Source organism: Pongo pygmaeus, chromosome 15 (genome assembly GCF_028885625.2).
Source record: "Pongo pygmaeus isolate AG05252 chromosome 15, NHGRI_mPonPyg2-v2.0_pri, whole genome shotgun sequence".
Taxonomy (NCBI): Eukaryota; Metazoa; Chordata; class Mammalia; order Primates; family Hominidae; genus Pongo; species Pongo pygmaeus.
The window spans coordinates 57,245,864-57,273,581 of NC_072388.2; the positions used below are offsets into that span (position 1 = coordinate 57,245,864).

General features: G+C 37.6%; 1 protein-coding gene across 10 annotated transcripts in view; it reads left to right on the forward strand.

Annotated features, from left to right (window-relative positions):
• Window positions 1-25,670, forward strand: part of KIAA0586 (KIAA0586 ortholog) — a 126,030-nt gene extending 100,360 nt beyond the window's left edge. For 4 of the 10 annotated variants that reach the window (XM_063651653.1, XM_054448112.2, XM_063651655.1 and 1 more), the window contains 2 exons: window positions 17,642-17,707; window positions 25,328-25,670. In XM_063651653.1, coding sequence (XP_063507723.1) covers window positions 17,642-17,707; window positions 25,328-25,479 — 218 coding nt within the window. In that variant the 3' untranslated portion in view covers window positions 25,480-25,670. Of the gene's footprint in view, window positions 1-14,560; window positions 14,714-17,641; window positions 17,708-21,452; window positions 21,538-25,327 lie in introns of those variants that run through there. The other 6 variants (XM_063651654.1, XM_054448114.2, XM_054448115.2 and 3 more) reach the window with 3 other exon arrangements.
• The last annotated feature ends 2,048 nt before the right edge of the window (window positions 25,671-27,718 follow it).

Here is a 27,718-nt window from a genome sequence, read left to right on the forward strand (position 1 = left end):
CACATTAGTGTGCTGTGTGAGGCAGTTCAACACAAATGCAACAACTTAGTTTTGTGAATGAGAGCTGGCATGTCAAATGCGTCCTCTAGAAAAATAATTAGTGTTGTAGTCTTAAGATTTGTTTCTAAAGTTGATACTGTGGGTTATTTTTGTGAACAGCCTGATGTTTGGGACCTTTTTTCCTCAAGATAAACGAGTCCTTATTAAACCAGGAAAAAAGGCAAAAAAAGAAGAAAGGGATAGTTGAGAAGAATAATTTCTTTAAAACATTGCATCTCAGAAATAATTTGTCAGAATACTATTAAATATGAAAAGGCAAACATCTTTCTATAATTAAACTGTCAACTTGTCACTGTTTTCTTATAGTGCTGAAAAATAAGCGTGGCAACAAGTGTGTTAGGTCAACTTGCAGATTGTTTTTATGTATATACATTTCTTAGATTTTATGTGAGAATGTTTGGATGAGAGAGGCATAATCCATATGAGAAAAAATATTTCTCTGGCACAATAATGGATTTTTAAACATAGGTGATTATTTTAACTGCTTCAATGTGAAAGGATTTATACTTTTTAAGAGATAGAATATATATATGCATATCTATATATAATATCTATATCTATGTCATATATATATATAATCTAACAGCCAAAGTGCATAACTAAGGATGATCCCTCAGAATGAGCAAAATGCATAAAGGATTGACATGGAAAATCTGTTAAATAAGACATTGAATATTATGCAAGGATTTCTATAACATTTTTACTTGTTGGTACTAAAAGTAATTTCCTTTTCAATATAGAAGCATTTTAATTGTGGAAATTATTTAATTTCCTTTTTGTGAAATTAATTATACACTGTATAATTATATGGAGAGCTTGGGTTTTTCTCATCTTTTTGACATTAAACACATCTCACCAAAACCATACACGAGGATTGTTTTGAAGACTTGCCAACATTCCAAAAACCTCTTCAACCCCTTCATTGTTCTTAACCAGATTTCCTGAAACTTGACTTTAAAGTTTTTATTACGATTTTTAAAATAGATACCAAATTGATATAAAATATAATTTAAACTATTAGATCAATTAGTAGCCTTTTTATTCAACAGCTATTACAAATAATTTAACCTTATAATCACAGAGGTAAATACAGATTTGATAAAAATCTTTACATTTTGATATTAATGAGGTAAATACTTAAGACTTGGGAGCAGAGGAACCATCTCCAGTTCAAGAGAACCAAAGGTTGTGATTATGATTAGGAGTAGCATCTGATCTTACTTCTAGTTGAATATTATTATTATTATTGAGATGGGGTCTTGCTATATTGCCTAGGCTGGTCTTGAGCTCTTGGGCTCAAGTGATCCTCCCACCTTGGCCTCCCAAAGTGCTGGGATTACAGGCATGAGCCACCACTCCCTGTCTCAGTATTATTTTTATTATACCACAGTGTCCTCCAAATTAACTGCAAGTTGATGTATTACAAATGCTATTCTTCTAATCAACCTAGTAATCATTTACTAAAAATTTTTTAGTGATTTTAATTTTATATAAATTAGGCCGGCTATTTCAACCAGATGACAGTGGATTATTCCACTAAACCAGTTCTACCCTTTTTGTTCATATAATGAAAATAAAAAGAGAAGCTTGATTATTTCAGTTCAGAATACATGGCCCTCAAATAAATTCAGGCCAGAGATGCAGCTACGCAGCCGTCCAGTGTCATAAAAAAGCAATTCACCGGTGAGTGATCTCTCCATTCAGAAGTGTGCAGTCTTAATGTATGGCTGTGAGAAACTGTTATTTTATGATCTTTTTACTAAAAGCTTGACTGAAAACTAAAATAAATTAATAAATTAGAACAGAGAAGTGATATAGTCTTATTATACGTATAGGATGAACCACTACTAGATTGTTAGTCTCTAATACAGTATTCCTCAAACTTTAACAGACATAGAATTCTCCAGGAGTATTTGTTAATAAAATGTAGATCCTAAAGTGATTGTTTGCCTGAGATGGGGCCTGGGAATGTAAACATTAAACTAGTACCCCTGGTTATTCGGATGCAGAAGAGGGAGGACCACCCTTTGAGAAACACTGATAAGGACTCCAGTTGTTTTTGATGATTCTGTTCTATTTAGAATTAGAGGCACTTTGGAGACAAATTGCATGAGTTCAAATCCTAGCTCATCTATTTACTAGCTGGTGACCCTGGGCAAAATACTTAACCTCTTTGTGCTTTTCTTATCTGTAATATGGTATAGATATTTCATGGTAATTAAAGACATAAAATACACTTTTACAGAACCTGACATATATTAAGAGCTATTAAAGTGTTAGCTTTGCTCATTGCAAAGCTCTGCCTCCCAGGTTCAAGTGATTCTCTTGCCTCAGCCTCCCAAGTAGCTGGAACTGCAGGTGCGTGCCACCACACCCAGCTAATTTTTGTATTTTTAGTAGAGACGGGGTTTCACCGTATTGGCCAGGATGGTCTCGATCTCTTGACCTTGTGATCTGCCTGCCTTGGCCTCCCAAAGTGCTAGGATTACAGGCATGAGCCACCATGCCCAGCCCTGAAAGTGTTAGCTTTTATTAGCATGACTGTTTCTAGGAAATCTCTCCTTTTTGAATACTCATGTTATAATCAGCTCTCCTTTAACAGGTAGGAAATGAACCTATATTTGTCCTAAGCTTTAAAGGATGCTGGTGAGGAAATGCTAAAGATGGTACATGTTCAATATAGTGTTAGGGAGATAAATTAACTTTCAACAAAATTGTTTCTCTTCAGCGAATATATTTAAGATTATATGTATAAGATATATCTTAGGGACCTGGGCAAGATGGCTGAATAGGAACAATTCCAGTGTGCAGCTCCCAGCGAGATCAATGCAGAAGGTGGGTGATTTCTGCATTTCCAACTGAGGTACCCAGCTCATCTCATTGGGACTGGTTAGACAGTGGGTGCAGCCCACTGAGAGCAAGCAGAAGCAGGGTAGGGCGTTGCCTCACCCACGAAGTGCAAGGGGTCAGGGAACTCCCTCCTGTAGCCAAGTGAATCCATGAGGGACTGTGCTGTGAGAAACAGTGCATTCCGGCCCAGATACTGTGCTTTTCCCATGGTCTTCACAGCCTGCAGACCAGGAGATTCCCTCAGGTGCCTACACCATGAGGGCCCTGGGTTTCAAGCACAAAACTGGGCGGCCATTTGGGCAGACACTGAGCTAGCTGCAGGAGTTTTTTTTTCATACTTCAGTGGCGCCTGGAACGCCAGCAAGACAGAACCATTCGCTCCCCTCAAAACGGGGCTGAAGCCAGGGAGCCAAGTGGTCTACCTCAGCAGATTCCACTGACATGGAACCCAGCAAGGTAAAGATCCACTGGCTTCAGATTCTCACTGCCAGCACAGCAGTCTGAAGTTGACCTGGGATGCTCAAGCTTGGTCGGGGGAGGGGCATCTGCCATTACTGAGGCTTGAGTAGGCGGTTTTCCCCTCAGTGTAAACAAAGCCGCCAGGAAGTTGGAACTGGGTGGAACCCACCATATCTCAGCAAAGCCGCTGTAGCCAGACTGCCTCTCTAGATTCCTCTTCTCTGGGCAGGGCATCTCTGAAAGAAAGGCAGCAGCCCCAGTCAGGAGCTTATAGATAAAACTCCCATCTCCCTGGGACAGAGCACCTGTGGGAAGGGGCGGCTGTGGGTGCAGCTTCAGCAGACAAATGTTCCTGCCTGCCAGCTCTGAAGAGAGCAGCAAATCTCCCAGCATAGTGCTCGAGCTTTGCTAAGGGACAGACTGCCTCCTCAAGGGGGTCCCTGACCCCCGTGCCTCCTGACTGGGAGACACCTCCTAGCAGGGGTTGACAGACACCTCATACAGGAGATGTCTGGCTGGCATCTGGCGGGTGCCCCTCTGTGACAAAGCTTCCAGAGGAAGGAACAGGCAGCAATCTTTGCTGTTTGGCAGACTCTGCTGGTAATACCCAAGCAAACAGGGTCTGGAGTGGACCTCCAGCAAACTCCAGCAGACCTGCAGCAGAGGGGCCTGAATGGTAGAAGGAAAACTAACAGAAAGGAATAGCATCAACATCAACATAAAAGGACATCCACGCAGAAACCCCATCTGAAGGTCACCAACATCAAAGACCAAAGGTAGATACATCCACAAAGATGAGGAAAAACCAGGGCAAAATGGCTGAAAATTCCCAAACCAGACGCCTCTCCTTCAAAGGATCACAACTCGCTAGCAAGGGAACAAAACTGGATGGAGAATGAATTTGATGAGTTGACAGAAGTAGGCTTCAGGAGGTGGGTAATAACAAACTCCTCCGAGCTAGAGGAGCATGTTCTAACCCTTTCTATTCCTTCAAATTAGCTCTGGAAAGGACTACAGAAAGCTGGGCTGTAATTTTCCTTTGCTTACTCAGGTCATCTAAACCTAAATAGTCTGAGTATATTGCCTTAATCATAATCACGTTTTCTTCTCTTTAATTCCTTCCCGCATAATAAAGGAAGCTAAGAACCTTGAAAAAAGGTTGGACGAATTGCTAACTAGAATCACCAGTTTAGAGAAGAACATAAATGACCTGATGGAGCTGAAAAACACAGCTCGAGAACTTTGTGAAGCATGCACAAGTATCAATAGCCAAATTGGTCAAGCGGGAGAAAGGATATCAGAGATTGAAGATCAACTTAATGAAATAAAGTGTGAAGACAAGAATAGAGAAAAAAGAATGAAAAGGAATGAACGGTGCCTCCAAGAAATATGGGGCTATGTGAAAAGACCAAACCTACGTTTGATTGGTGTACCTGAAAGTGATGGGGAGAATGGAACCAAGTTGGAAAACACTCTTCAGGATATTATCCAGGAGAACTTGTCCAACCTAGCAAGACAGGCCAACATTCAAATTCAGGAAATATAGAGCATACCACAAAGATATTCCTTGAGAAGAGCAACCTAAAGACACATAATCGTCAGATTCAAGAAGGTTGAAATGAAGGAAAAAATGTTAAGGGCAGCCAGAGAGAAAGGTTGGGTTACCCACAAAAGGAAGCCCATAAGACTAAGAGTGGCTCTCTCTGCGGAAACCCTACAAGCCAGAAGAGAGTGGGGGGCCAATATTCAGTAGTCTTAAAGAAAAGAATTTTCAACCCAGAATTTTATATACAGCCAAACAAAGCTTCATAAGTGAAGGAGAAATAAAATCCTTTAGGGACAAGCCAATGCTGAAAGATTTTGTCACCACCAGGCCTGCCTTACAAGAACTCCTGAAGGAAGCACTAAACATGGAAAGGAAAAACCGGTACCAGCCACTGCAAAAACATACCAAATTGTAAAGACCATTGACACTGTGAAGAAACTGCATCAACTAATGGGCAAAATAACCAGCTAGCATCCTAATGACAGGATCAAATTCACACATAACAATATTAACCTTAAATGTACATGGGTTTAATGCCCCAATTAAAAGACACAGACTGGCAAATAGGATAATGAGTCAAGACCCATCGGTGTGCTGTATTCAGGAGACCCATCTCACATGCAAAGACACACATAGGCTCAAAATAAAGGGATGGAGGAATGTTTACCACGCAAATGGAAAGCAAAAAAAGCAGGGGATGCGATCCTAGTCTCTGATTAAACAGACTAAACCAACAAAGATAAAAAAAGACAAAGAAGGTCATTACATAATGGTAAAGGGATCAATGCAACAAGAAGAGCTAACTATCCTAAATATATATGCACCCAATACAGGAGCGCCCAGATTCATAAAACAAGTTCTTAGAGACCTACAAAGAGACTTAGACTCCCACACAATAATAGTGGGAGACTTTAACTCCCCACTGTCAATGTTAGACAGAACAATGAGACAGAAAATTAACAAGGATAATCAGGACTTGAACTCAGCTGTGGACCAAGCAGGCCTAATAGACATCTACAGAACTCTCCACCCCAAATCAACAGAATATACATTCTTCTTAGCACCACATTACACTTATTCTAAAATTGACCACATAATTGGAAGTAAAACACTCCTCAGCAAATGCAAAAGAACAGAAATCATAACAAACAGTCTCTCAGACCACAGTGCAATCAAACTAGAACTCAGGATTAACAAACTCACTCAAAACAGCACAACTACATGGAAACTGAACAACCTGCTCCTGAGTGACTACTGGGTAAATAATGAAATTAAGGCAGACATAAATAAGTGCTTTGAAACCAATGAGAACAAAGACACAACATACCGGAATCTCTGGGACACAGCCAAAGCAGTGTGTAGAGGGAAATTTCTAACACTAAATGCCCACAGGAGAAAGCAGGAAAGATCTAAAATTGACACCCTATCATCTCAATTAAAAGAACTAGAGAAGTAAGAGCAAATAAATTCAAAAGCTAGCAGAAGACAAGAAATAACTAAGATCAGAGCAGAACTGAAGGAGATAGAGACACACAAAACCCTTAAAAAAATCAATGAATGCAGGAGCTGGTTTTCTGAAAAGATCAACAAAATGGATAGACCACTAGCTAGACTAATGAAGAAGAAAAGAGAGAAGAATCAAATAGACATAATAAAAAATGATAAAGGGGATATCACCACTGATTTCACAAAAATACAAACCACCCTCAGAGAATACTATAAACACCTCTACACAAATTAACTACAAAATGTAGAAGAAATGGATAAATTCCTAGACACATACACCCTCCCAAGACTAAATCAGGAAGAGGTCGAATCCCTGACTAGATCAATAACAAGTTCTGAAATTGAGGCAGTAATTAATAGCCTACCAACCAAAAAAAGCCCAGGACCAGACAGATTCACAGGCGAATTCTACCAGAGGTACAAAGAGGAGCTGCTGCTATTCCTTCTGAAACTATTGCAAAGAATATAAAAAGAGAGACTGCTCCCTAACTCATTTTATGAAGCCAGCATCATCCTGATACGAAAACCTGGCAGAGACACAACAAAAAAAAGAAAATTTCAGGCCAGTATCTCTGATGAACATCAATGTAAAAATCCTGAATAAAATCCTGGCAAACCGAATCCAGCAGCACATCAAAAAGTTTATCTACCACAATCAAGTCAGCTTCATCCCTGGGGTGCAAGGCTGGTTCAACATATGCAAATCAGTAAACATAATCCATCACATAAACAGAACCAATAACAAAAACCATATGATTATCTCAATAGATGCAGAAAAGTCCTTCAGTAAAATTCAACACCTCTTCATGCTAAAAACTCTCAATAAACTAGCTATTGATGAAACATATCTCAAAATAGTAAGGGCTATTTATGACAAACCCACAGCCAGTATCATACTGTATGGGCAAAACTGGAAGCATTCCCTTTGTAAACCAGCACAAGACAAGGATGCCCTCTCTCACCACTCCGATTCAACACACTACTGGAAGTTCTGGCCAGGGCAATCAGGCAAGAGGGAGAAATAAAGGGTATTCAAATAGGAAAGGAGGAAGTCAAATTGTCTCTGTTTGCAGATAACATGATTGTATATTTAGAAAACTCCATCATCTCAGCCCAAAATCTCCTTAAGCTGATAAGCAACTTCAGCAAAGTCTCAGGATACCAAATCAATGTGCAAAAATCACAAGCATTCCTCTATGCCAATAATAGACAGAGAGCCAAATCATGAGTGAACTCCCATTCACAATTGCTATGAAGAGAATAAGATACTTAGGAATACAACTTACAAGGGATTTGAAGGATCATTTCAAGGAGAACTACAAACCACTGCTCAAGGAAATAAGAGAGGACACAAACAAATGGCAAAACATTCCATGCTCATGGATAGGAAGAATCAATATTGTGAAAAAGACCATACTACCCAAAGTAATTTATAGATTCAATGCTATCCCCATCAAGCTACCAATGACTTTCTTCACAGAATTAGAAAAAACTGCTTTAAATTTCATATGGAACCTAAAAAGAGCCCATATAGCCAAGACACTCCTAAGCAAAAAGAACAAAGCTGGAGGCATCACGTTACCTGACTTCAAACTATATTGCAAGGCTACAGTAACCAAAACAGCATGGTACTGGTACCAAAACAGATATATAGACCAATGGAACAGAACGGAGGCCTCAGAAATAACACCACACATCTAAAACCATCTGATCTTTGACAAACCTGACAAAAACAAGCAATGGGGAAAGGATTCCCTATTTAATAAATGGTGTTGGGAAAACCAGCTAGCCATACGCAGAAAACTGAAACTGGACCCCTTCCTTATACCTTATACAAAAATTAATTCAAGATGGATTAAAGACTTAAACATAAGACCTAAAACCATAAAAACCCTAGAAGAAAACCTAGGCAATACCATTCAGGACATAGGCATGGGCAAAGACTTCATGACTAAAACACCAAAAGCAATGGCAACAAAAGCCAAAATAGACAAATGGGATCTAATTAAACTAAAGAGCTTCTGCATAGCAAAAGAAACTATCAGAGTGAACAGGCAACCTACAGAATGGGAGAAAATTTTTGCAATCTATCCATCTGACAAAGGGCTAATATCTAGAATCTGCGAGGAACTTAAACAAATTTACAGGAAAAAAACAACCCTATCAAAAAGTGGGCAAAGGGGCCGGGTGTAGTGGCTCACGCCTGTAATCCCAGCACTTTGGGAGGACGAGGCAGGTGAATCACGAGGTCGGGAGATGGAGAGCGTCCTGGCTAACACGGTGAAACCCCGTCTCTACTAAAATATACAAAAAAAAAAATATTAGCTGGGCGTGGTGGTGGGCGCCTGTAGTCTCAGCTACTTGGGAGGCTGAGGCAGGAGAATGGCCTGAACCCAGACGGCGGAGCTTGCGGTGAGCTGAGATCACGCCACTGCATTCCAGCCTGGGGGACAGACCAAGACTCTGTCTCAAAAAAAAAAAAAAAAAAAAAATGGGCAACAGACATTTCTCAAAAGAAGACATTTATGCGGCCAACAAAGATCTGAAAAAAGGCTCATCATCACTGCTCATTAGAGAAATACAAATCAAAACCACAATGAGATACCATCTCATGCCAGTTAGAATGGCGATCATTAAAAAGTCAGGAAACAACAGATGCTGAAGAGGATGTAGAGATATAGGAATGCTTTTACAGTGTTGGTGGGAATGTAAATCAACCATTGTAGAAGACATTGTGGTGATTCCTCAAGGATCTAGAACCAGAAATACCATTTGACCCAGCAATCCCATTACTGGGTATACACCCAAAGGATTATAAATCATTCTGCTATAAAGGCACATGCACACGTATGTTTATTGCAGCACTATTGACAATAGCAAAGACTTGGAACCAACCCACATGCCCATCAGTGATTGACTGGATAAAGAAAATGTGGTACATACACACCATGGAATAATATGCAGCCATGCGTATTATGACTAGCTCATGTCCTTTGCAGGGACATGGATGAAGCTGGAAACCATCATTCTCAGCAAACTAACACAGGAACAGGAAATCAAACACTTCATGTTCTCACTCATAAGTGGGAGTTGAACAATGAGAACACTTGGCCACAGGGAGGGGAACATCACACACTGGGGCCTGTCGGGGGGTGGGGGATAGGGGAGGGATAGCATTAGGAGAAATACCTAATGTAGATGATGGGTTGATGGGTGCAGCAAACCACCATGGCATGTGTATACCTATGTAACAAACCTGCACGTTCTGCACATGTATCCCAGAACTTAATGTGTAATTAAAAAAAAAAAGAAAAAAAAGTATGTCTGAACATGTATGTGTATGCAGCAGACAAGAGGAGGTAAATACTTATGGCTGATAAGACGGCATCAAACTACATACCAAATTGTTACTTCACTTCTGTTTCTCCGGCTTACTTCAGAATTACCTTGCATAGGATGAAAGATTTAATGGAACAGGAAAGGGTATTTGTGTTCAGCCTCAGCTTTTAGGATGGGAGTAGCCAATGGGTATGTATAATCTGGGCAATCCTGCACATGCAGACTGGGAAACCCAAGTCTTATATCTCATATACCATAGTAATTTTTGCAGTTCCACAGATGAAAATGAAATGAAACCAACTCCTTTTCAGAAAAGATGTCTTTTAAGAAATCTATTTATTATTATTATTATAAAAGCAAAATAAAACAGGATCACTCTTTTATATAATTACAAAATATTTTTAAATATGTGCATGACAAATGCTGTGTAATACACCTCATTATTTTCAGAGTGTCCCTGATGGGCTCCTTATCCTTGACCTAAAAATGGTGATTCCAAATTTAAGACTTTCTTGGGTGTATTTTTTAATTGGAGTAAATACAGAGGTCAAAATTACTCTTGGGTTTCTAGTAAGAAGAATTGCAATTACTTGTGAATTATTTTAAGCTCCAATGCTATTTGCTCTCTGTTAAACTGGTAAAACAAATTACTCGTTATGGAATATATACCCACATAAGTCTTTAAGTAAAATGTTATTGCTAAAATGTATCTTAAAATCTAATTGTTAGTCTTTGTTACACTTGTCAGCTCAGAATGGTCAGGAACTTTTTTTTGTGATAAGCCTCACAGACGCTATGGAAAACAGGAGCAGTTTTTTCTTGGGAATATAATTGCAGTAATACTGTACCACCTAATGAAGTCAGAAAAAACAATTTATGTAGAAATATAGTTCTGAGAGCCTTGCGATTATTGCCTTTTGTGTCATTCTGCCTACATTACACAAAGTAGGACTTAGGAAGTCCTGGAAATAATATGTTGGATATTTTCTAATTACTGTGTCAGCATGATCAATCATTTTCTAAATTTGCCAGTTTCCTGAAATAGCTTAGCTTATGTTCATAGCACTTTAGAGGAAGCAGCACAAAATTAGTTTCTATTGGTGTCACAAAAGAAATGAAATATTTATCTTTGGCAAAAAGACCTGTACACCAAACTTCAATTAATGAGTACAAGAATTAGAAATCAAAACTTTGTTTAGTCTAAGGAAAAACAGTTCTTTAAACTGTAACCACATGGCTGTTTCTTGTTTGCATCAACTCTGGGTGACTGTTATTGTCTTCTGTGAATTCTCTGGGGCAGGGGCCTGACTTTGTTGAATGAGCCAATTGTTTTCCTTTGTGTTGCCCATCTAGTAAGTTCCCATCTGGTTTGTATCAGACTGTTTTCACAGCCAACAACTGCTGCCTTCTCTATATCCTGACACTTCGGGGCCCCACGCTATCAAAGCACTGCTGCGATGGCCTTGCTGGCAGGGCCTATACAGCTGTGCCTCACAGCTTGGAACTATTACCCAGAGTAATGGTAACGTAGAACTTGGACTGGCCCTTATTCCCACTGGTGTCGTGTGTACAGTGAGCAGAAACCCACCCTCTCCCTCTCTCCCCCTTGCCCCAAAACTTGCTATTCAACAGAAAATCTTTAAAGCTCTTATTTTAGGATGTGGAATGGTGATGTTCTTATTTTCTAGTGGCTTCCTGTATTTGAAAGCTCATTTTTCATTCTTTCACTCTTTCAAAAGTTACCAGGTCTGGCCTTAGGGAAGTGAACTGGTCACTATGTCACATTTCATTTTTGTTTCCATATTTAGTTAGGAATGGCTAGAGATGTCAAAACCCACTGTCAAGGCTACACAGATAATACAGTGTATTTTTAGTGATAACCACAAGCCATAATTTGAGAGAAGTCTTCATATTTAGGAAGGGTTTCCATCTCAGAAAATAGATTTTCTGTGTATAGATATAGAGGCACTTAGCTTCAAACTGCTTAGTAAATATTAGGGAGTTACTTTGCCATCAGCTTTGGTAATTATCAAATGTCATTTATAAGAATGTTATAATAGTGACCTTCTCTAACAGTCTGTGGCCTGGTATAACATAGGTGTATTAGGATTATGGGTGTTATTATTGACAAAGATATGGTTGAGTTTAAGTGTAGTTATGATATTATTGCTTAATAGACATAAACTGAAACAGCAAACTTCTTTTGTACCAAAGAAAGGAATTAAATGTGAATTTACAATGTATTAAGATTTTTTAAATGCTGAAGATTAGTTAAAACTGGATTATAATTTGTGCTTTCAATTAAATCAAGTGGCTGATTGTTGTAGAGCATGAAGTATCCTAGATAGTAAGCCCTGTGAGAGTTAAACTACAGCAAGCCCTGTGAGAGTTAAACTACAGCAGCAACAAAATCTCACCTTCTGCTTCTGAATAATTTCAGTGCACTGGTATTTCAAGGTTTCAGGAAAAAAAAAAAGAAAGGAATTCATCTTTGTAGTCAGCAGTATGGCCTATGACTTAGTGTAACTATTTATTTGATATTAAAGGTTACCTAGTAATGTCAGTAATTTGGCTTAATTTTATCATTGGAAAAAAGTTTAAAACTACAAAGGTATAATCTTTTAATTGCTGAAACTACCCTATTGGTTTTTTCCATTTTAACTTTTTTATAGAAGAATAATATACATTCAGAAAGTACACATATCGTAAGTATACAGCTCAAAGAATTTTCACAAATACAGTATACTTGTGCAAGCAGTATCCAGCTCAAGAAATTGAACACTGCCAGACCCCCAAAGACCCTCATGCTCCCTTTCAGCCACAGTCTCTACTCCCACAAGCATAAAGCCACTATTCTGACTTCTAACAACCTAGATTAGTTTCCTTGTTTGCACTTCACATAAATGAAATCATACGGTATGTATGGCTTCTTTCACCAGGCAAACCTATTGTAGTTTTTAAGATTCTTTTAGTTTTTAAACTATTATGGCATGCTTTTATAAAGAATGATCTGAGAGGAATTTGTTTTAGTAGCTGTTTCACAGGCTGTTCAACTAACAGGAAGTGAGTTGTAGATAAAGTTGTCTATTAAAACATAGAGTCTCTCAGTTCTCAACCAAATTTTAATGCTGGAATGTCCCTCTAGACATTCTTGCCCCTAAAAGGCAGGCACTCTCTCTGTCATAACACGAACAGGAATACAGTCAAGTACTTAAATGCTTTTTAATAAGCTTTAATAATTGAATGTACATTACTCAAGTTAATTGTGATTTGCATTCAGGATAGGTGGTTCATCTATTTTCTGAATTAACTATCAACTTCTTGGCAGTGGGATATATACTTTTATGCCGCCAGGATCCTGTTTCTGAAAATGCTATTATTTAAGAGAGTTGGTATACCTACTAGAGCCAATGAGTAACTTAATTTGGAGGATCTGGCCAGGTTATTTAACAAATACTAACTTCTTTTTATATATTTTTAAGTACCCTAATAATTTATTGGATTTTTTTTTTTTTTTTTTTTTTTAGTGAACTCAAACTCGTATAAAAATGTAGCTATCCTGACTGTTACTAATTTTAGATGTCTCCTTTTTGAGTTTTGTTTTAAATTCTGTACTTCAGCCCTTTAAAAATTTATGTTGTTTTGTGGGTTAAAAAATTCACATTTTGGGGGGCTTCATCTTTATATCCTTATTTTGCAGTTAACAGCCTTATAGTTTTATGCTGTTGTCTTAAATAATCCATAAAGAATTTGTTTAAAGTAATACTATAAAGATTTACAGATGTAAGTATTGCTATACCAGTGACTCTTACTGAAAATAGCATTGAAGAGTCAGAAGGTAAGCTTTCAAGCCCAAAATAAATTTTTTAAAATATAAGAGTATAACTATTATAAAGCCCAAATTTCAATTTTTTTTAAATACCAATTTTTATAAATGTCATTTTATTTTAGATTCGAGGGTACATGTGCATGTTTATTGCATGGATATATTGGTATATTGCTTAATTGTGGGGATTGGGCTTCTAATGTACCCATTACCCAAATAGTTAACATAGTACTTGATAGGTTATTTTTCAACCCTACCCCCCTTTCCCCGGCTTTTGGAGTTTTCATCATCTATTATTTCCATCCGTATGTCCATGTGTACCCATTGTTTAGCTCCCACTTATAAGTGAGAATATGTGGTAATGAATTTTCTGCTTCTGAGTTTCTTCACTTAGGTTAGTGGCCTATGAGCTCCATCTATGTTGCTGGAAAGGACATGATTTCATTCTTTTTTATGGCTGTGTAGTATTCATTGAAAAATACCAATTTTTGAAAAGCGTGTACACTATAACATGGTTTACTTTCAATTGGCACCAGAGATAGCAACAATATTTTGAACGATTATTTGAAATGAAAAGCTAAAATATTGAAATAAGGGGGGTATTTGGAAAAAGCACAGTGTGTACAAGTAGTGCAATCCCACAGTACTCCCTGTGTGCCTTCAATTAAAGCTTTTTCAGCCAGTATCCCTTTTTTTCCAGGCTGGAATTCTGTTTCCAAATCTAAGCTCACTTGTTCTTTATTTTGTAGTATCTTCAAACATTTAAGTAAAAGCTAACAAGTCAGCTTTTTGTGGTAAAGATAAAAATATAAATTATATTTATAGTTAATATATAACTCAATTTCTAGTCAGCATTGCTCATTCAAAATTTCCATAGAAATGTTAATAGAAATTTATAGATCAAATAATTCCAAAATTTTCCTTCTCGTCTTTTGACTTCAATACCAGTATTATGGTTTTTTTTTTTTTTTCAGTTTTGATCAGCAGGATAAAGAACTGTAAGAACCGACAAACTTGAGAAGCAGTTTTCAAGCTGTGTTGACCTAGTTGTAGGCCATGTTTGCTGTTTTAATCATCAACTGCAGAGCACAATACTCACCCTTCCAGTAAACCCCGTAAATCAACAAGTGAGAATTATGAAGCCACTACTTGTTATAAGAATAAAAGTGGTCAACTCTGATATTGTGATAGTGGCTTGTTTTTTTAACTGTTAAGAGGTATCACTGCAGAAGTCAAGATCCTCCCCCAGTTTTGACTGAGGAGAGTTTTATGTTTACAATAACAGCAACAACAATATGTCATAGTTACCATTTATGTACCCTTCCTTTATGTGGCATACTCTGCTAAGATCCTTGATCAACTCAGTTAGGGAGGTAATATTCTCATTACTTGCCATAAACAAGTGGTTCTTCAATGGAAGTGATCTCTGAGGTGGTATTGATACCTTTGTTTTCATGTTTATACTCTATGTTCTCTGTAGAATTTGAAAGGGAGCTCTATTAAACTGGAGGGACCAAGCAGTAATAATTTCTTCCCTCTCAAACTCTTGGAAATTTAGAAACAGAGTGAGAAGTGAACACAGATAGCGTTTAAACGTTAACATCATAGTAAGCACTTTTTTTGTTGTTGTTGAGATGGAGTCTTGCTCTATCGCCCACGCTGGAGTGCAGTGGCGCGATCTTGGCTCACTGCAAGCTCAGCCTCCCGGGTTCACGCCATTTTCCTGCCTCGGCCTCCCGAGTAGCTGGAACTACAGGTGCCTGCCACCATGCCTGGCTAATTTTTTGTATTTTTAGTAGAGACAGGGTTTCACCATATTAGCCAGGATGGTCTTGATCTCCTGACCTCCTGATCCGCCCACCTTGGCCTCCCAAAGTGCTGGAATTACAGGCATGAGGCACTGCGCCCGGCCCATAGTAAGCACTTTTAATACATTTAAAGATTTTAAAAAATGGTGTCACAGTTGAGCTGGGCATGGTGACAGACACCTGTAGTTCTAGCTACTAGGAAGGCTGAGGTGGCAGGATGGCAGGATCCCTTGAGCCCAGAAGGTCGAGGCTGCAGTGAGCTATGATTGTACCACTGCACTCCAGCCTGGGTGACAGAATGAGACCCCATTTCTTTAAAAAACAAACAAACAAAACCTATATCACAGTTGTATGTTTAATTTTGGACTATTTGTGGATATCAAATATATGTAACTTGTATTTGTCCACACTCTTGTCCTTATAAAACATTAAATTTTCTACAGTATAACAATAATAGTTTAACATGAATGTTTATCTCCAGTGAGAATGTATTGCCCAGCATAATGAAATATGGAATGCTTATAAACTTGCCCATTTAAATATCTTCTTATAAAAATCCACCCAAAAATTTTTTTAATTTTTAGTGTAAATTTTTTTTAATTTTTAATTTTTGTGAGTATACAGTAGGTATATGTATTTATGGGTTACATGAGATATTTTGATACAGGCATGCAGTGTGTAATAATCACATCAGGGTAATTGGAGTATGCATCTCCTTTGTGTTACAAACAATCCAATTATACTCAGTTATTTTAAAATGTGCATTTAAATTATTTTTTACTATAGTCACCCTGTTGTGCTAGCAAATTACTGGGCCTAATTCATTCTTTCTATTTTTTTTTTTAAACCTATTAACCATTCCCACTTCCCTTCCACTCCCACTACCATTCCCAGCCTGTGGTAACCATCCTTCTACTGCCTATCTCCATGAGTTCAATTGTTTTTTTTCTTTTCTTTTCTTTTCTTTTCTCCGGCCTGGCTCTGTTGTCCAGGCTGATATGCAGTGGCACCATCTTGGCTCACTGCAACCTCTGCCTCCTGGACTCAAGCCATCCTCCCACCTGAGCCTCCCAAGTAGCTGGGTCTACAGGCGCAAGCCACCACACCTGGCTACTTTTTGTATTTTTTGTAGAGACTAGGTCTAGCCATGTTGCCCAGGCTGGTCTTGAACTCCTAAGCTCAAGTGATTCACCTGTCTCAAACTCCCAAAGTGCTTGGATTACAGGCATGAGCCACCTCACTCGGCCTGTTTTTATTTTTTAGTTCCCACAAATAAATGAGAACCTTCAAAGTTTGTCTTTCTGTGTCTGGCTTATTTCACTTAACTTAATAACCTCCAGTTCTATCCATATTGTTGCATAAGACAGGATCTCATCCTTTTTTATGGCTGGATAACACTCCATTGTGTACATGTACTACCTGAAATTTTTGTGAAATAAATGAAGCTTAAGAGATAACTGATTTTTATCTTAAAGAAAATTAGAAAAGAAATACTGATTATACAACATTATAATTTTTTTCATATCACCCTACCCCAAGAATTTGTTTGAAATAAGTTATAGAAGGTTGTTAATTGACTGTACTTCACAGCACAGATTAACAGCATCATAACGGAGCCATGCCCTTAGTATCCAGGGTGTCTTGTTGGCCTGAGACCTATATGTGCTATAGGTTTCTCTCAGTTAACTTTCCGATTCTCTGGCCATAAAAAAGATTTTTTCCTCAGCCTATTTTATCTCAATACTAAAAATTTGCTTTGCTATAATAGTGTATTGCTCTTCTGTGCTCCCTGCCAGCTTTATGGGTTGTTTCCTATGGATTGTGTTGAGTAATATGCTCCAGGCTGGCCTAGGAAGAAGGGAAATTCTAAACCTCTTTTTGTAATTATTAAATTATTAGGTAAGAGAATCTGTGAAAACTTTTCACCTTGGAAGAAATGGCCCATTAATTTCCTTTATTTAATACAAATTTCAGATTTTCTCATGACCCTTTGCTTCCCCCCTCTCTCATCTGTGATGCATAAAGATAATAATCTGTTAAAGTATTTTTCTATTGATAGTCATTAAAATTCAGCTGTTTAACTTCCTTCTTTACATTAAGGCCACTAGATCAAACTTCTGTTTACCTGGTTTTGTGAGAATAACGGTGGGAGTGCATTTGGTTTGTGTTCTTTTAGTGAATAGGAATGAATCATGATTATTTCTATGCTTAACTGATTTTCTTCTGAAAAAATAAATTTTTATGTAGTTTCACCAGGTGATATGGATCGGACACAAATCAAGCTTAATCCATACCTCACATGTGTATTTTCAGGTAAGATTTTTACTTTAAAAGTTCTTGAACTTGGAGCTGTTCAGATTTTTTCATTTCCTTATGATTCTTTCTCTCATAATAATCAACACAGTAGAAATACTAATAGCAATTTTTAATTCTTATGTAATATCTGTAAATTCACCCCAGGTTATAAACTCAGCTCTCCAAAAGGCGTAAGTTAGAGGACAGGAAAGAAAACCTATCGTTTCGCTTTGGAAAGTTTATAAAATGATGAATTAAAAGGCTGCAGGTGTGGCATTCAGAGCACTAAGGATAGGACTCAAGATAATTCCATCTGGGGGAGGTTATTTGTTGGGACAGGACAGTGTTTAAACTTTGAAGTCATTTTAAACAAAGTGAAGCAGCTGGAACCTGGCATAAGAAGAAACAGATCTTTCACATTAACGATTGCTTTTTAGAGGAAAAAGAATTGGAGTTGTTTTTACAGGTGTCGGAACATTTATTCTTCCTATAAGAACTGCTTTGTTTTTACCTTAAATTATAAATTTTAAAATAAGCATTTGTCAACTCATTTGAAAAATAAAAAAAGTAAAAGGATTCATATGCCTAAAAGATATTTTGGGATAAGATCTTTGTAACATTTTAAGTTACCCTTTCTAAAACATGAGTAAGGAAAGAAATGTTTAATAGTGACTAATTCTGGAAAGCAAAAGTAAATAAAATATTGCATACTATACTTAACATCAAATGATGAGGCACCTTCTTCATCAAGACTTTCATTTATTCTCAAACACTGCGGCTATGATGTTGCAAATCTGTAGGACTGGGTTAAGTATGTGAGGAGAATTGAATACAGCAGGATAGTTCAGCAGCTGCTTACACAGGAATTGGAGCAAGAGTGGATGAGCCCAGGGTGTACAGGAAAAATGCTTCAAGAACTCAATAAAACACAGCTGAAATACTGTAACATTTTCACAGACAGCTGGGAAGCAACTGCATTGCTGGAACTCAGGGCTGATTTTAAAGACAAGATCTGGTCAGTGTGAATCTAAGCAAGCTGTTAGCAAAGAGAAACCACAGACTCTCTAGGTAGAAACAAATCAATTTGGTTCAGCAGTCATTTCAAGGTCCACTGTTTGCCCAGCATCATGCTGAGGCTTTGTAGAATGCAGAGGTAAATAAGACACAGTCACTGTCCTAGTGGAGCACATCTTTAATGGAAATAACAGACTTACAAGTTAGTAACAATAATACAAGGTGATAAGGTCACAGATACTTACTGTGTACCTGCTATACTAGTCACCCGGAACACAAAGACTGTCACTTCCAAAGACTGTCCATGCTCTTAAGGAATGCATTGCCTGGTAGAAATGACGGATACATAAATAATTACAGTGCAGTCTGGTAAGTGCTGCAGTCAGAATAAGACAGCCACAATTAACAGGAGAGGAACTAATATTTCACCACTATCACTGGAAAAACAATTCAGAGAATTGAATCCTACCATTCGTTACATAACTTATTACTCAGAATAAATTATAGTTTTTCTTTTACTTAGTTTTATAAATCTGACATCCAAAAACAGAAAACATAAAATTTCTTTATGAATTTTAAATATTTTTAAAGCAAAAAATTGGAATTTCAAATGTCAAAAACGTGTATTAAATTATATCTCAGGAAGCTTCTAATGCATGGTCTGACTCCATGGCATGCCCCGCTTAAATGCATGCCAGGTTAAATGACACACTGCAAAGCCATGGAATCAAGGAATAGTCTTTTTTATAGACCTGAAAACAGCTGTTGAAACAATTACATCATAGAGTAATGACTTGACTGTGCAAATTTAAAAAGTCAAACTTTAAAAGCATCAAACTATATTTAATAGAGGTAGAAGATTTATATTTGCTTTCATGGTGATTTATTAAAATATTATGTCTTTTCTTTAAAAAAATTAATTTTTTTATGAATGTTACCCTTTTCGCCTGTTCACAGTAATCTAAGTGATGCTTTTTTAAATGTTCCCAGTCTAACGAGTTCTTTTACAAAGTTCTAAAACTGTGATTTAGCTTGTGTAAATGAATACTTTAAATAAAAAGTTTTCAGCCGGGCGCAGTGGCTCACGCCTGTAATCCCAGCACTTTGAGAGGCCAAGGTGGGCGGATCACGGGGTCAGGAGTTTGACATCAGCCTGACCAACATGGTGAAACCCCGTCTCTACTAAAATACAATAATTAGCCGGGTGCGGTGGTGAACACCATTAATCCAAGCTACTCAGGAGGCAGAGGCAGGAGAATCGCTTAATCCCGGGAGGTGGAGGTTGCAGTGAGCCAAGATCATGCCATTGCACTCCAGCCTGGGTGACACAGTGATGCTCCGTCTCAAAAAAAAAAAAAAAAACTCCCAAAATGTACATTAACAAATACCTTTAGATAAGATGGTACATTTTATTGCTATAACTTCTTGATTAAAACACAGTTAACTAGAGTTTAAACTAGCATAACTATTTGGAGGCCTTCCAGAGTGTACTCTCTCTTTCCCCACTCCCTCTTTTTTTCTTAATTGTATTTCAGTGAAACATTCTTATTCCTCCTTCTAAAGCAAAGTACCTTTTGCAGCCCACCCTGAGCCTCATTGCCTCTTAGATAGTGGCTTTCCAATTACATAAAAGTAAGAGCTGATATGTTTGTGTGCTTTCTATGTTCCAGCACTATACAAAACACTTTGTATGTATTATCTCGCTGAATCCTCATAAAAACCTCTGAAGTTAGCCGGGCGTGGTGGCTCACACCTGTAATCCCAGCACTTTGGGAGACCGAGGCGGGTGGATCACGAGATCAGGAGATTGAGACCATGGTGAAACCCCAGCTCTACTAAAAATACAAAAATTAGCCGGGCTTGGTGGTGGGCGCCTTTAGTCCCTCACAGCTACTTGGGAGGCTGAGGCAGGAGAATGGCATGAACCCAGGAGGCAGAGCTTGCAGTGAGCCAAGATCGCACCACTGCACTCCAGCCTGGGTGACAAAGCGAGACTCCGTCTCAAACAAACAAACAAACAAAAAACACCTCTGAAGTCGGTACTTACTTTTTTTTATAGTTGAGAAAACTGGGGTTCAGAGAAGTTACGTAACTTTTTCAGTCTCTTATTATTTGCTATCCCTCTTACCTTTCACCTATTTTTCTTTGTAGTACTTAGTACTTCCTGTTATATTAGATATTTATTTCCTTACTTGTCATTCATCCCCTGAACCCAACAGAATGTGCGGCCAGTGAGGTTGGATCCTTTGTTTTCTTCACTGCTGTATTCTCCAGAGTCTAGAACAGTGCCAGGCACATAGTAGGTGCACAGTTGATATCTGTTGGATGGATGGATGAGCTGAGCTCTGCCCTGTTCCAGAATCCATTCTCTTATCCCCTCTGCCTTTTACTCCTTCCCATACAGAAGCCTCACACCAGCAGTCTGGGTGGGGCCATTCCTAAGTGACCTGATTTGGACCCTACTCTTGATCTGTCATGAAGAGACTTATGCTTAAAACTTCATCACCGCTCCCAAGTTTGTTGGTGTTCTTATTACTGCCTAGTCAGTCAACCAAATCTGTCATTTCAGAGTGAAACTTGGTTCTTTATAAGTACTAAGTCTCCATCCAAAATATCTTGGCCCTATTTCCACTGCCAAGGATCATTAGTTCTTCCATGGACTATTTTTGTAGATCCCTCTCCTCTCTCTCTATTTTCCACACAGCTATTAGGATGATTTTTACCTTTTTTTTTTTAACTTTTATTTTAGGTTTGGGGGTACATGTGAAGAAGGTTTCCTGTATAGGTAAACTCAGGCTGTGGGGATTTGTCATACAGATTATTTCATCACCCGGGTATTAAGCCTAGTACCCAATAGTTATTTTTTCTGCTCCTCTTCTTCCTCTCACCCTCCAATCTCAAGTAGATCCCAGTGTTTGTTGTTTCCTTCTTTGTGTTCATGAGTCCTCATCATTTAGCTCCCACTTATAAGTGAGAACATGCAGTATTTGGTTTTCTGTTCCTGCATTAGTTTGCTAAGGATGATAGCTTCCAGTTTCATCCATGTTCCTGCAAAAAACATGATCTTGTTCTTTTTTATGGCTGCATGGTATTCCATGGTATACATGTACCACAGTTTCTTTATCCAATTTGTCATTCTTGGGCATTTAGGTTGATTCCATACCTTTCCTGTTGTGAATAGTGCTGCAGTGAACATTTGCGTATATGTGTCTTTATGGTAGACTGATTTATATTCCTCTGGGTATAAACTCAGTAATGGAATTGCTGGGTCGAATGATAGTTCTGCTTTTAGCTGTTTGGGGAATCATCATATTACTTTCCATAACGGTTGAACTAATTTACCCTCCTACCAAGTGAGTAAGTGTTTCCTTTTCTCTGCAACCTCACCAGCATCTGTTATTTTTTGGCTTTTTAATAATAGCCATTCTGACTGGTGTGAGATGGTATCTCATTGTGGTTTTGATTTGCATTTCTCTAATAAGCAGTGATATTGAGATTTTATTCATATACTTCCTGGCCTCATGTATGTCTTCTTTTGAAAAGTGTTCATGTCCTTTGGGGTTGTTTTTCTCTTATAAATTTGTTTTAAGTTCCTTATAGATGCTGGATATTAGACCATACATTTGCTCAAATTATTCCTCTGGTCAAAATTTTTTGTGACTCCTTACTGCTTTCACAGGACTTGGCCCTGGCCTTGCTTTATAGCCTTATCTCACCATTCCTCCTATCCAAACAATATTTGATATCAGAATACTCAGAGTTCCCTTAACACATTAACTTTATCTTGACTTTATTTTGTTATTCTCTTTTCCTTCATTGCCTTCCCACCATCTTTTCAGTCCCAACTCAATGGCTACCTTCCACTTCATTTAAGTATTCTTATACATGTTTATCTCCTCTACTAGGTGATGAACTTCTTGAGGATGAGGACTCTGTCTTCTTCATCTGTGTATGCTCTTAGCTCCATACATGCAGAAGATTCATATAGATGTTTAGTTAGTGCATATATGCTTTTGGAGAAGCCCACTTTAATGTCTCTGGGCCTCAGTTGCCTTGTCTGTTTCCGAGAATTACTGTTAGGATCAGATAATATGATGGTGAAAACATGTTTACAAAATTTGAATTGTTATACAAATATAAGGCAATAACTGCAAGAAATGCTTACAGTGATTGAATTCAGTATGTTCCTTGAGACTTGGAAACTTCTAGGAGATCCCCCCACCCTAAAAAGTTATAGCTCTTGTTACAACATTGAGCAATTTAATCTGTAATTTTATGCACAAAGTAGAAAACGAAGGTATATACAAAGTGGTTTTGGGAAATTAACAGAGAAAAGAAGAGTATTTGGTATCACTGTTGTTTTTGGCAGATGCGTAACTCAAGGAATGGATTAGAAGGTAACATTAAGTTGTTTGTATGAGTGGAAAATTAATTTGCTCTAGGACTTAGTTATATCCAGTGTTAGTTTTTATTTTATTGATGAGGTGAGCTCTGATATTGGCTGCTTCCCTCAGCTATTTTGTGTATTCTGCATCATGGCTTTGTAAAATATAAGAATATTTAAATATTACATATTATTAATGCTTATGTCCTATACACATTTTTAAGGCCAGGCATGGTGGCTTACATCTGTAATGTCAGCACTTTGGGAGGCTGAAGAAGGAGGATCACTTGAGACCAAGGAGTTTGAAACCAGCCCTGGCATCATAGGGAGACCCTCCCTCTACAAAAAATTTTTAAAAATTAGCCAGGCATGGTGGTACATACCTGTGGTCCTAACTACTTGGGAGGTTGAGGTGGAAGGATCGCTTGAGCCTGTGAGGTTGAGGCTGCAGTGAGCCGTGATCACGCCACTGCACTCCAGCCTAGGTGACAGAGCAAGACCCTGTCTCAAAAAAAAGATTAAAAAAAATAGTCTTTAGTGTCTATTCATTGCATTTTTATTACATCCTGACAAACTGAAAAGACTAAAATCTTTTCCTATTTGAAATATTTATTCTATTTAAATTCACATAAAACTTGTTTTCTTTTTAAATACTATGGTATTATATTATAGTTTGTGATATTGCTGTAATGATACCAAATCTTATCTTCCTCTGCTTTTTATAAAAAATGAAATAGTAACAAAAAGGAGTGATACAGTATTTAAAACAGTCTTTGTTAAATTTCCTTATATGAAAGGAATTTTCCTTTTACAAGTATTCTGATCTTGGACAGCTGTGATTGAGTCATCAGTAAAATCTCCAGAACTGTCTTAATTGTACTGTGGCCCCTATAAAAATTTAATGAAAAATTCTATGTTATTACTGTAGAAACTACTTGAAAAACATAAAGGGATTTTAGAAAAATTACTGTGACTCTTGTCTGAAATATGTCTTTAAGATTGTTTAAGGTCATTTATTTTTAATGTATTTATTGTTCTTATGTCTATGGTAAATCCATGAAATTTTAAATGAGGATTTTTGTTTGTTTTAAATAATACCAAGTTGACAGTCTTTATATTCTTAGGCATCGTGCTTTAAACTTACAGGGGTGAATTCGGGTATAGGCAGATACATACACTTATGTAGTCAACTTTGAATTTTTTACATATTAATGAATTATTTATCCCAAACTGCCTGCCCTCTGCCACCAGCTAGCTTTCATATTAGACATTATAATATTGCTCTCAATCCATGAAGTGGGAATTTTTTTTTCATATTTCATTAAATGTAGAGATAATGTCTACTTTACAGTAGAGAGAAAAGTCTATTTTACAGAGAAAAATGCTTTCCAAAGTCAAGTATCAGTAATACTTGGATGACCACTGCAGTATGTTTTTCCTCTGACATTGCTAACCTTATATCACTTCTGTTGACTAATAGCATAGCACCCTTAGGCACTCAGTAAATCATTATTAATGACATGCTCTTGAGTTTAAGAGTCTATTTTTTAGGAATAGGAGGAAGAGCAAAGTGCCTTGGCAACCTTTGACTTCAAATGCCTTTTGCATGGCTCATATCTTACCTCTTAAAAAAAAAAAAGTTCTTGCTCTAATCACAAACCTTTAATTTCTGGCTATTATAGTGTTTTATTGCTCTCCTAGCTATTTACTTAATGGTAACAGTAGTAATAATGGCTATCTTTTAGTGGTAATGGGAGCGCTTAGTTTTTGACCACTTACTGAGTGCTAAGCTCTGTTGTTGAGCTCTTCACTGACACTATATTATCCTCACTATACTGTGCAAAGTAGGTACTATTATCCCATTTAACATATGGGAAACTGAACTTTTGAGTGGTAAAATAACTTGCTGACAGTCACACAGCCAGCAAGAAGTTAAGTCTGGATTTCAAAGACTAGGCCCTTAACCCCATTTGATCTTACTTAGCATTTATCATCTGTATCACAACTTTTAACTTGTATACTAATGTTGTCTCTGACTGATTAGGAGTGAGGGTAGAAAGGAGGAAGGTGCATTTTACCTCTCTGACAAGTTCTAAGCACCTTGGGACAAGAGAGTCCCTCGTGTGCAATCCTTATTTGGAATCCGCGCCCCCCCCAACCTCATATTATTTTGCAAAGTATAAAGCACGTAAATACTCAGGATACGCATGTTGAGCTGAATGAGCTTCTCCTTTGTGCAGGTGGGAAAGCAGTGCCACTCTCCGCTTCACAGATGCCCCCTGCCAAGATGTCAGTGACGCTGCCCTCAGTGAACCTCGAGGATTGCTCTCAGTCTCTGAGTCTCAGCACGATGCAGGAGGACATGGAGTCTTCGGGGGCAGATACCTTCTGAACGAGAAGAGACAGCCAGCACAGTGTTTATGCCACTGGTTTTAAAGTCATTTTACCTTGGCTTAAAACCCTCTCTCAGACTGTTTGGTTTTTGAGCATATTCTGAAAAAAAATTCCAGTTTTTTAAATAAAATGAAAAGCATAATTTGGGTATTTAAAGTTTTTAAATAAAATAAGTATAAGTCATCATAAGTCTGATTGTGAGTTGTTTCTTAGAATCCTGAGATAGCATAGAGTAGTGAAAGGGCATGGCTTTTGACATCTAGGCATTTAATCTATAGGTGTAATTATCTGTATGTATTTATAAAATTATGTAGCTCAAGGTTACTCATTCTAACATTTTTATAACAGCAAATAGAAAAAATCAAATGTCTATCAATAATAGACTGGTTTTAAAGTGATGGTACATCAGTACAATGGAATACTATGTATTACAAAAAAAGAATTTAAAAAGTTTATTGATATGGAATAATCTCTGAGATGCACTGTTAAACTGAAAAAAGCCATGTGCAAAATAGTGTATGAACTATGCAATTGTTGAAATTATTTAAAATGGGATGGGGAGGAATTCAAATGTATGGTATGTCACATATTCTTACATGTATTTGCTTGTAAATATATTATATAAACAAGAAACTGCTAAGTTTGTCTCCAGGGAGGAGAATTGTTGGCTGGGTGATAGGAGAGGCTAAGTGATAGGAATCAAGGATAATCGTGGTTACTATGTATTTGAACTTCAGTTGTGATAGAAAAAAATTATCAGTGAGATTAATTTTTATATGCCTTATGTATACCATATAAACCTTTATAAACCTGTGAAACATGTAACTCTATTACCTTTTGCAACATAAATACATAAAATTAAAGGGAAATAAAAAGCATTGCTTCGTAATCAGATACATGTAGGTTCTAATCCCAATTTCTGTAACTTCTTGCTTTGTGATAGGGGCCAACGAAACCCCTTCTTATCAGCTGTTTCAGATTAATGGGTTTAATACTTAGTTTTGCAGAATAATGGGCATTAGTGATTGTGTGTGGAGATGGGGGTGGGTAGTGCCCAGCACAGTGCTTGATACCATGTAAGTGCTCAATAAATGGTGGTGGTCTTATTATCTTGAGGGATTTCCGTACTGTATAGTAGAGGGTATAAGCACATGAAAAGAAAGGCAGCGTAGCACTAGTGAAAAAAATTTACCTCCCAGAAAAATCATTTTCTGTCGCAACTGAATTTCAAACACACAGTAATTATAGTCATCCTTGACTTTTTCAGCATTTTTGTAGGTTGCTAAGTGGATCTCAGCACTGGCAGCACATTAGAACCTCTGGGAGCTTTAAAAAATACTAATGCCTGGGCCTTGTACCAAGGGATTTCAATTTAATTGATCTTGGATGGGGTCCAGGCATTGGTATTAAAAAAAAAAAAAAGACCTTTTCAGGTAATTTTAATGGGCACTCAAGGCTGAGAATTACTGAAGAGCAATTTAGAATTCCTTAAACTTCTAATAGGGGCCATTGCCTGGGGATTTTTTTCTCACTGAACATAGAAGCTGCAAAAATCTATGGAAACTCAGAAATGTGTCAGCCTTCCACATGCACTTCCTCACAGCTTCTCTCAGGTATTTGGTTACTGGAATGTTTTAGGTTTCACTTTAGAACCCATTTTCTTTGATATGGCCCTTTGGACAGTTCTGCTTATAACAGTTTCCTTTAAACAAGTGGAAGAAAAATGTTGCTCTGTGGATTTTAATTTGTTTTTGATATTCATCTACAAGACTCTGGGCAAGGTGAAAGCTGGAGAAATGTTGCTTAGTGCTGCTTCATTTTAAACATGACACCCCACCCCCCAACCTTGGTTTCTGGTTTTCATAGTTTTTTCTGCCTTGGAAGGATTTTAGCAAAATCTTGGTTTAGTTAAAGCATTTTTTATTTAAAGGTGTTGGTAGATTTTTCCCCCTAACCATAGAAAGCCTGCCTTTTCTAACTTTAGGGTAGAAGTGTAATCTTGGATTTATTCTACTGTGCACGTGAGCTTTTCTTTTTAAAAAAAATTAGTGTCCATTCGACGGTTTCTTTTTTTTTTTGAGATGGAATTTTGCTCTTGTTGCCCAGGCTGAAGTGCAATGGCGCAATCTCAGCTCACCGCAACCTCTGCCTCCTGGTTTCAAGCGATTCTCCTGCCTCAGCCTCCTGAGTAGCTGGGATTACAGGCGTGTGCCACCACGCCTGGCAAATTTTGTATT